Below are 10,377 nucleotides of genomic sequence, written 5' to 3'. Positions count from 1 at the left end.
GAAGTTTTTTATTTATGACTATTGGGCTTTCAAACCGACATCGTATTGATAGGCTATGGCGCGGGATTTTTGACACAGGTGAGTGGATTCCGCACGTGCGAACTATTTTTGTAAGACGATCTGATATTATATGTTCAGTTTCATCTACAGTAAGTACATCGTCCTGTTGTTAATGTATTCGCATCAGCTTTAGATCGGTTAAAAAGAAAAAAAAAGAGAGATGATCGGTAGTGTGGTTTTTGACTTACAAGATATGGAAGATGATCAAATTCATATGGTCTTGCATCATAATCCCTGTCGGGTTTCGCCAGAGTTTCGAATACCCGTGTGTGTGAACGTAGAGATTTCTCCTTCAAGAGTATTTAGCTGTTCTTGAAGCGTGATTGCCTTCGTCCCTGATTTCTTTGCTTCCCATTGAGTCTTCTCAAGGGCAGCTTGCTTGTCTGCAAGTTTGATCTAGTGGAAACAGAGAAAGGAAGCTATTAACAAGTGAGATAAAGTGCAGACGCAGACTGAGTATTCTCCATTGTGTTTAAAACCAGATTCCAAGTAAACACAAAGGATATATCTAAAGACACATAATTGAAAAAGGTTACCTTCGTGTCCGATAATTGTAACTGCATAGACTTAATCAACATCTCCTTCTCAGCAACCAATCGTTTTGTTGCTTCATATCGTTTACCTGGTACCTTTGACATTAATTTCCATTGACTTTAAAAACCTCTTCTTTCTCCGATAATTTTGTCTGCAAGTCATTCACTTGCTCTCTTAGTCTAGTCAGTTCTTCCTTTTCTGCACCAGCCAAAGCCTTTTGTGTTTTCACCATCTTCCAAAGAATTTTGTTCATAGCATCACTATTGTCCTCGGGGTCTCTCTTCTTTCTTCCTGGGACTGTTTGAGAACCATTTCTTCCCTTTAGATCAAATACATGCAAAATACAAGCGAATAAGTTATACAGCCGAGCACTGGAAAACATTGAGTAGTTTTAGGACAATCCAGTCCATAACTTTGCGATATTAGAATTGAAATGGGTTTCAACTAAACTAATTAGCGATAAAGAATTCAATACAAGCTTCAAACAATTAAGATTGTTCTCACTGAGAAATATACTACAGACACAAGGTGATTACAGTTCGCTCTATTTTGGCTGTTTTTCTTTTCTTCTCTTTTTTTTTTCCTTTTCCGGTAAAGTTTTCGCTCTGTTTTTACATTACAAATGTCACAGTCCAAACTTCTTAGGCCTGAGGTAAGTAGTTCCTTTCTTCAAGCCAGGACCTGAAATCTGTTGCTGCTGCTTTGCCCTTTTCCTTTTCTCTTTCTCTTTGCTTCTCACTTCCGACTCCGCCTGATCTCTTCTCAGTTTCTCCATCTCTTCCTCCATCGCTGTTTTCTCTTCCTTCTGCTTCTTCTTATGCTCCAACATTGATGTATCCGAGTCTTTGACCGAGAAGAACATAGGCCCTAACTCAGCTAGCCAATGTGGCTCAACCGATGTAGCACACTGCATGTACTCCTTAGTGGTCAAGATCAGTTCATGGTACACCACATAATCCGGTGTGTATCCCAGACCGTACAGTGCACTGCTCGGGTGCAAATGGCAAGGCATCCCGGTTCTACAGTTCACATACTCCCCAACACCTTTTAATCTGGCTGAGTTGTGGAAATACGCTGAACAGATGGCTTTTCTCACAATATCCCAATCCGGTCCACATGACTTGAGTGGTATTTTTAGTTGCTTGAGGATATCCAGAAGCTGGGATCTTACCTCTCTAGCTTTTCTCAGACCCTTGACTTGTAGGTAATGGTCATTGCACCAGTCTCCTCTATAGTCATGCTCTTTCCACTGTTGATATACATTCAATAGCGTTAAATGATCTGATTCTGGCACAAAAAATTTCTCCCTTGCGGCATCACTCTCTTCTGCTCTTTCTTTAGGTCTGAAGAACACTGAAGGTACTGAAAGCATTGACACGATCGTCAGAACCTCGTTTATGCAATCAAGCCGTTCACCCATTAAGAGCATCTTTGCAAGAGGTGGATCCAATGGGAATTCCACCATCTTCCACCCGAGATCAGTTAATCCTCCAACATTGCTAAGAGCACCCAACACCCAAAGCTGGTACATAGAGTTGAGGATGTTCTCTTGTGGAGGTGGATCCATGAAATCAAAATCTAACAAGTTGTCTATTTTCAATGACTTCAACAACAACACAACATTACCCAGATTTGTACGCTGAATCTCTGGCACGGGACTTGGCAACATTTCATTCAAATAAGCACTCTCAGTATACAGCCTGTAACATGTTCCCGGCCCTGTCCTTCCAGCTCTCCCAGCACGCTGATCAGAGGCTGCACGACTTATAGGGAAAACTTGAAGAGCATCCATACCCATTCTAGGATTAAAAACCTTCATCTTTCCATACCCCGTGTCAATCACATAATATATTCCATCGACTGTCAGTGATGTTTCAGCAATATTGGTGGCAACAATGCATTTACGGGCTCCATCTTCTGGTTTCTGGAAAATCTTTGCCTGCAAGTCAGCGGGTAGCTGAGAGTATATTGGGAGAATAAGTAGGTTTGTGATTTCTCTGTTGGACGATGCAATGAGCTGTTCCATTCTCTCCTTAAGTGAAAAGCACGCTGCTTCAATCTCATCTTGCCCAGTCATAAAGATGAGAATGTCCCCAGGTGGGCTCGTTATGTGAATCGTCATAACCTGTTTAACAGCAGCTTCAACATAGTCTTCACAAGGAGATTTAGAGTAGAGAATGTTGACAGGGAAAGTCCGCCCAGGAATGTTGAATACCGGAACACTGCATTACCAAAGCAAAAACACGGTCATATAAGAATTCAATATTTAGATTTGGTTTATGTAAATGATAACGGTAACCTACCTCCCAAAGAAATTGGAAAACTTTTGAGCATTAAGGGTTGCTGACGTGACGATCAACTTGAAATCACGACGCCGAGCCACAACTTTTTTCAATATTCCAAAAAGGACGTCTGTGTTGAGTGACCTTTCATGGGCTTCATCCATCACCACCACACTATACAGAATCCACAACAGGAATTAGCACAGCATTCTACTTAACCCAGTTTATTAAGTATTATCTATCAGAGGTAAGGTTGGAGCATACATACCGATACTTATCCAAGTCGGAATCTTTCAGGGTCTCTCTCAGTAGCACTCCATCGGTCATGTACTACAATTTCAGAGGAAAATATGGAGTTTCAGAAAAAAAAATGTGTTCTCAGGAAGTGCAGATGCAAAAAGCACGATACCTGACAACTAAACCAGAATCATCACAAATAAGCAAAAAGCAGTTCATTTCTTGAGAACACCTTACCTTGATAACAGTGTTTGGACCAGTTACATCTTCAAAACGAATCGCATACCCCACTTTATCACCCAACTCGGTTTCCATCTCTTCACTAACTCTCTTTGCAACACTCATGGCTGCTACACGCCTTGGTTGGGTGCAGCCTACTATACCATTTATAGTATACCCGTCCTCGTGAAGNTTCTCTTTGCTTCTCACTTCCGACTCCGCCTGATCTCTTCTCAGTTTCTCCATCTCTTCCTCCATCGCTGTTTTCTCTTCCTTCTGCTTCTTCTTATGCTCCAACATTGATGTATCCGAGTCTTTGACCGAGAAGAACATAGGGCCTAACTCAGCAAGCCAATGTGGCTCAACCGATGTAGCACACTGCATGTACTCCTTAGTGGTCAAGATCAGTTCATGGTACACCACATAATCCGGTGTGTATCCCAGACCGTACAGTGCACTGCTCGGGTGCAAATGGCAAGGCATCCCGGTTCTACAGTTCACATACTCCCCAACACCTTTTAATCTGGCTGAGTTGTGGAAATACGCTGAACAGATGGCTTTTCTCACAATATCCCAATCCGGTCCACATGACTTGAGTGGTATCTTTAGTTGCTTGAGGATATCCAGAAGCTGGGATCTTACCTCTCTAGCTTTTCTCAGACCCTTGACTTGTAGGTAATGGTCATTGCACCAGTCTCCTCTATAGTCATGCTCTTTCCACTGTTGATATACATTCAATAGCGTTAAATGATCTGATTCTGGCACAAAAAATTTCTCCCTTGCGGCATCACTCTCTTCTGCTCTTTCTTTAGGTCTGAAGAACACTGAAGGTACTGAAAGCATTGACACGATCGTCAGAACCTCGTTTATGCAATCAAGCCGTTCACCCATTAAGAGCATCTTCGCAAGAGGTGGATCCAATGGGAATTCCACCATCTTCCACCCGAGATCAGTTAATCCTCCAACATTGCTAAGAGCACCCAACACCCAAAGCTGGTACATAGAGTTGAGGATGTTCTCTTGTGGAGGTGGATCCATGAAATCAAAATCTAACAAGTTGTCTATTTTCAACGACTTCAACAACAGCACAACATTACCCAGATTTGTACGCTGAATCTCTGGCACGGGACTTGGCAACATTTCATTCAAATAAGCACTCTCAGTATACAGCCTGTAACATGTTCCCGGCCCTGTCCTTCCAGCTCTCCCAGCACGCTGATCAGAGGCTGCACGACTTATAGGGAAAACTTGAAGAGCATCCATACCCATTCTAGGATTAAAAACCTTCATCTTTCCATACCCCGTGTCAATCACATAATATATTCCATCGACTGTCAGTGATGTTTCAGCAATATTGGTGGCAACAATGCATTTACGGGCTCCATCTTCTGGTTTCTGGAAAATCTTTGCCTGCAAGTCAGCGGGTAGCTGAGAGTATATTGGGAGAATAAGTAGGTTTGTGATTTCTCTGTTGGACGATGCAATGAGCTGTTCCATTCTCTCCTTAAGTGAAAAGCACGCTGCTTCAATCTCATCTTGCCCAGTCATAAAGATGAGAATGTCCCCAGGTGGGCTCGTTATGTGAATCGTCATAACTTGTTTAACAGCAGCTTCAACATAGTCTTCACAAGGAGATTTAGAGTAGAGAATGTTGACAGGGAAAGTCCGCCCAGGAATGTTGAATACCGGAACACTGCATTACCAAAGCAAAAACACGGTCATATAAGAATTCAATATTTAGATTTGGTTTATGTAAATGATAACGGTAACCTACCTCCCAAAGAAATTGGAAAACTTTTGAGCATTAAGGGTTGCTGACGTGACGATCAATTTGAAATCACGACGCCGAGCCACAACTTTTTTCAATATTCCAAAAAGGACGTCTGTGTTGAGTGACCTTTCATGGGCTTCATCCATCACCACCACACTATACAGAATCCACAACAGGAATTAGCACAGCATTCTACTTAACCCAGTTTATTAAGTATTATCTATCAGAGGTAAGGTTGGAGCATACATACCGATACTTATCCAAGTCGGAATCTTTCAGGGTCTCTCTCAGTAGCACTCCATCGGTCATGTACTACAATTTCAGAGGAAAATATGGAGTTTCAGAAAAAAAATGTGTTTTCAGGAAGTGCAGATGCAAAAAGCACGATACCTGACAACTAAACCAGAATCATCAAAAATAAGCAAAAAGCAGTTCATTTCTTGAGAACACCTTACCTTGATAACAGTGTTTGGACCAGTTACATCTTCAAAACGAATCGCATACCCCACTTTATCACCCAACTCTGTTTCCATCTCTTCACTAACTCTCTTTGCAACACTCATGGCTGCTACACGCCTTGGTTGGGTGCAGCCTACTATACCATTTATAGTATACCCGTCCTCGTGAAGATACTAACAAAAAGAAACAAATTAAGTCAGTGTTTTAATAGTTATATAACTGTGCATTAGATTATGGAGCCAAAGTAAGGGAGGAACCTGTGTGAGTTGAGTGGTCTTTCCCGAACCAGTTTCGCCAACCACCACTATCACCTGGTTTTCTCTAATTACCTAGAGAATACAGCAAAAAGCAGATGAGTAGACGAAAAGATAAAATTCAAAAAACAGTAATCCCCTGAGGTTTTCCTAATAACAATGCATAATGTAATCCAAATATCAAGACCCTCAAAAGGAAAGACCACCAACCTGCAAAAGTTCATCTCTAACAGAAAATATGGGGAGGTACTGTCGTTGCTCTGCCATGGTCTTTGACATGGCAAAATCACTCACAGCTTCTCCCTTCTTCATATGTTGTGCAAATTTAGCCTCACCTTTAAAATCTACTTCACCTTCATCACCAACTACAGCAGTATCGGCATCAATCTGCAAGATGATCACAGAGTCACAATGTGTCCAACAAACATACTATCAATATAGAACCAAAAACCATTTGGGGCATTACCTGCTCAGCTGATTTTTCAACACCAAGGATATTACCAAGATTAGAACCTGCAAGCTCCCAGAACCGCTGTCGTGATTTATGCATACTTTGTTTCTCCCGAATTTCTTTGACAAGACCTGATCCTTTTCGTGAAATTATTGCCATGTCTGATGTGGGATCCTTTATAGGCATTACTGGCTCCGCTTGCTTTGTAAAAACGACTCTTCCATCAAGGAAAGGAGGCTTCGTATCTGCAATTATCCAAAACATAGCATGTTACCTCCTATATTACATTATACTACTCTTTAACCTTGTTTTATGGTTAATTTTGAGCTATTGTAGTAGTCTACATACCATGTACAAGAAGAATTGCTTTCCGTTCTTCTTCGCTATCAAACTCAGTCTGCACTTCTGTGCCTCTAACTGCTCCAGATCTGAGAAGCTGGCGGTCTTCCCACTGAGCATTATCCGCATTAAGCTGAGAATATTTTTTACTCTGCGCAAGTGACATTTTGCTACCATCCCTTCTGACCTGAATTACAAACATTATAAAGCATTCAACATATGAGTATACTACATTTCTAAGCAGCAAAAGTCAGAATGCCAGGAAAAGAAAGATTGGTGAATTGAACAATGCGAAATGGCACCTATAATCTGAACTTACATAATCTAGCTTAAGTATGTTTAATCAAGAGCAGTAAAAGAAGATAAAAGATTAATGCTTAGAATAAGATAAAACTGGATAATATATGCAAAAAGGACAAGGAAAAGCCTAGCCATAGATAAGAGATCAAATATAAGCAGTGTCAAATAAAAAGTTGGACATAATAAAGCGTGCGTAATTAAAATAGATAAAAATACCAATCTCTTTGCCAGCTCAGCTTCCTTCTTCTGTAGCGAAGCATCATCTCCAAGATAAAAGGATGCACTGTCCGCATCAAACAGTGAGTTCCCTTCGTCTGTATCATACCTGTGAAATGAGAATCATCTAGTTCATACGAGCTTAATAAAATCTAGAGATGGTTCGCCAAATTAATGTGAAGAGTGCTCAGTTCATAAAACATTATTGATTCACAAAAATTAAGTTTCCCGCCTCTGTAAAAAATAATACTTACCATGCACGATCTGACTGAATATCCATCTCCTCACGCATTGTTTCTGTGATCTCATGTTTAAATTCTTCAGCTCCTTGCGATATATCCTCATCTAAATGCCCCTATAGAAGACATAACAACATGTAGCAAAAGTATTATTAAAACCAAACAATTTTCCTAATGCAATAGAACCATAATCCTCATCAATATTCTTCAAGCAAGCTTGAGACGACATGGGGAAACAAAACGGAAATTCAGATCTATCTAATAACAAGTGGCATGACCATGGGTGCACAGTGACATTTAAGAATGCATACCTCATTTGTCAGATCACCTTCCCTAGAGTAAGCAGGTTGATTTGATCTTCCACCATACCTAGAGCTTGAGGATCTGATAGACGATCCAGAAGCCCGAATAGGAACAGGAGAAGGTGCACCAATATCCCATGGAGAGGCAGAAGACACTGCGTGAGAATAAGGACATGGTAATATTCCTTGTTAGTCTTTGCTCGTGTTGCAAATAAATAAAACAAACTTACAAATATTAAAATTCAAACACAACATACTTATTGAACGTGGTGTATCCAGCCATGGGGAGGCTAAACGAGCATCAGGTGAAGCTGCAGCTAACATGGGTGATGGAGAAGGCTGATGTCGCTTGCTGTAACTAGAGTCTCTATCTCCGTGAGGACTATCTTCCCATTCCCATTTTCCATCATCCCAGTCTGATCTACCTGCACTCCATAAAAAAGGCCCAATAAGTGTTGTGTTTGTGACACTCATCATGCTTCTGGGAACAAAAAAAACAGACACAATTGTAAGGAGATAAATGTAGTGACATTAATGTCAGCAAGCTCACAAATTTACAGCTTTATAAGATTCTACAATCTCTTGCATACCTGGAGTCCTCCTATCGCTATTGTATCTTCCACGCTTTTCTCCATGATAGTCTCGGTCACCTTGGCGATAAGACTCCCTCCCTCGGTAGTGATCCATCTCACCATAAGTGTTTCTCTGTCTTGACCGTGGAGTTTCACTTCTGTCACGCCTATGTTCATCTCGACGTCTATTGCTATCAGCTCTCTCGTATCTAGAAGTACTAGATAAACTCCTGGGAGTCATGGAAACCTTCATTTTGAAAGGTGAACAAAATATCAGAATACTAAAAATCGTGTTGCAAGTAGTGTTAAGGATCAGTTAAGTACATCGAAAAAGATAGATAACGCGAGGCAAAATAATGATTTCATTATTTGGATGGAATTGACTTACATCTGAAGTTGCAGCATTCTCTGTAGTCACGGTACTTTCTGCAATTACAAAAATGTCATAACTCATAAGTCATTACCAATGTGCTAAGAAGAAAACGATTGAAGGTATTGTTTCCAACATCGTACTTATGCTCACAAAGAGGGATAAAAGGCAAATTTTCTCTTTACCAATATTCCTCTAGGTAATCCACACATGCTAAGGATGCTAAATGGATTACTATATCAAATAATGGACTAACTAAGAAATCACTGTAATCTATAGCTTGAGAGTGATTGCTCAAACTACATAGTCATGAGAAACAAAAAAAAATACCTTGTGCAGTCTCAGATCTTGAAGACTTCTCTCTATACCGTCTGCTGGAATGGCCATGTGTTGTGGTTTCTGCTCCATGATCTAATCCTGATGCATCAGATTTATCCTCTTCATCAAAAGATGATGTAAAGGATATTGTTGATTTCTTGGGGACCTTAAAGTCCCCCTGGGTCTTGGCATTCTCCCTTTTCTCAATTGCCCTTACATCCAAACCTACAAATTTGTATATTTTTAATAAGTTAATATAGTGTTCCAAAACAATTCAAGCTGAATCCTTTCAACAATTGGATTGCAAAAAAAAGTGTACAAATTTGAATTCATACCTAAGCGAGACTTCCTTTCAGGAGCTGTAAAGGTCAATTTATCATTCACAGGGACACCAGTGCCGGTTTCTTTCTCGGTTTCTAACGTGTCAGTAGTTTTGAATGGATCGACCTATATCAAAAACAATACAATTATTGCTTGTTACACAGTAAGAGTAAGTTCCTCGCGAACAAAAAAAAAAAAAAAAAAACCTAAAAATCCGAAATTGGCAAAATCAACAAATTCAATTGCAAACAGAAACTTACCCCCATTATTACTCAGTGGACGGATACAGCTCAAGCTCCAACAATCACAGCAAAAAAAAACCCGGAAATTAACCACCGTTCGCCGTTCGACAACAACTTCTGATGAGAACAATAACCTCCCCTGGTTTCTTAGGGATTCGGGTCTTTCAACTCTTCAGAGTGATTCCAGAAGCTTCTATCTGAATTTTCCAATTTCGATAACGTGAAGAGCTTTCCGGATCAATATCTATCTCGCCAGAGTCGGTCGTTTCGAGAGAAAGATATGTGAGGGATTAGAAACACGATCGGAAAAAAGGATCACCGCCGGTGTTAGGTTACCACACGCTTAACGCGATTTCATCACGCGCGTGGGATTATTATTATACTGTAAATAAGTTTTTGAATCAGAAACTCAGAAGATTGTTACATAATGGGCCCTTTTTATTATTCTCCCCATGGGCCTTTTACCATAAACGCACTTACGCCGACGTATGTTTTTTTTCCCTTTTTTTGGTCTCAACACAACTTTATCGATAAGAGTACTGTATGAGGCTGGTTATATTATATCGACAGCAACGTTACTTGAGCTAGGCTGGAAAAGTGATAGTGATGCTGCTCTCCACAAGTTGTTCAAGACTTGCAATATCTTGATTTAATGGTTGGAAGAGGCCATGCTTGCAGTTGCGTCAAAGCTTGGATAATCATAAATCATAAATGACATGTTTAAAGCTAGCCCATGTTATTTGAGACAGAGAATTGTAGCCTCTGTTTCACAACGTCGATGAAAGTTTCGTTCTCATTCATTTATTCACCAAAACCCAAAGTTTTTCTCATTTGATCCATGAAACCAATCGGGTTCAAACTATTGTTAAATATGCAATCATACTTGTTTGG

The 10,377-nt window shown here is 40.3% G+C and overlaps 1 protein-coding gene and 1 pseudogene across 2 annotated transcripts; both read right to left on the bottom strand.

Annotated features, from left to right (window-relative positions):
- LOC104709106 lies at positions 141 to 985 on the bottom strand (annotated as a pseudogene).
- On the bottom strand, positions 1,029 to 9,865 carry LOC104735292 (pre-mRNA-splicing factor ATP-dependent RNA helicase DEAH7). 2 transcript variants are annotated; one of them, XM_019228247.1, is made up of 20 exons: positions 9,505 to 9,865; positions 9,259 to 9,370; positions 8,936 to 9,148; positions 8,624 to 8,661; positions 8,254 to 8,482; positions 7,921 to 8,088; positions 7,673 to 7,818; positions 7,377 to 7,477; positions 7,123 to 7,231; positions 6,616 to 6,793; positions 6,283 to 6,512; positions 6,027 to 6,203; positions 5,820 to 5,891; positions 5,559 to 5,735; positions 5,354 to 5,415; positions 5,107 to 5,259; positions 3,351 to 5,025; positions 3,145 to 3,206; positions 2,898 to 3,050; positions 1,029 to 2,816 (listed from the first exon to the last, which is right to left on the bottom strand). In XM_019228247.1, the coding sequence occupies exons 1-20, from the start codon at positions 9,508 to 9,510 to the stop codon at positions 1,220 to 1,222; spliced, it is 5,658 nt and encodes a 1,885-aa protein (XP_019083792.1). In that variant the 5' UTR covers positions 9,511 to 9,865; the 3' UTR covers positions 1,029 to 1,219. The 2 variants fall into 2 exon arrangements, with proteins under 2 accessions (XP_019083792.1, XP_019083793.1); XM_019228248.1 differs by lacking the exons at positions 8,624 to 8,661; positions 8,936 to 9,148; positions 9,259 to 9,370; positions 9,505 to 9,865 and having other exon boundaries at positions 7,921 to 8,144; positions 8,254 to 8,342.

The sequence above is a fragment of the Camelina sativa genome, chromosome 8 (assembly GCF_000633955.1).
Source record: "Camelina sativa cultivar DH55 chromosome 8, Cs, whole genome shotgun sequence".
NCBI lineage: Eukaryota > Viridiplantae > Streptophyta > Magnoliopsida > Brassicales > Brassicaceae > Camelina > Camelina sativa.
The sequence above is the reverse complement of the archived record's forward strand: the minus strand, read 5'-3'. Positions and strand labels throughout refer to the sequence as shown.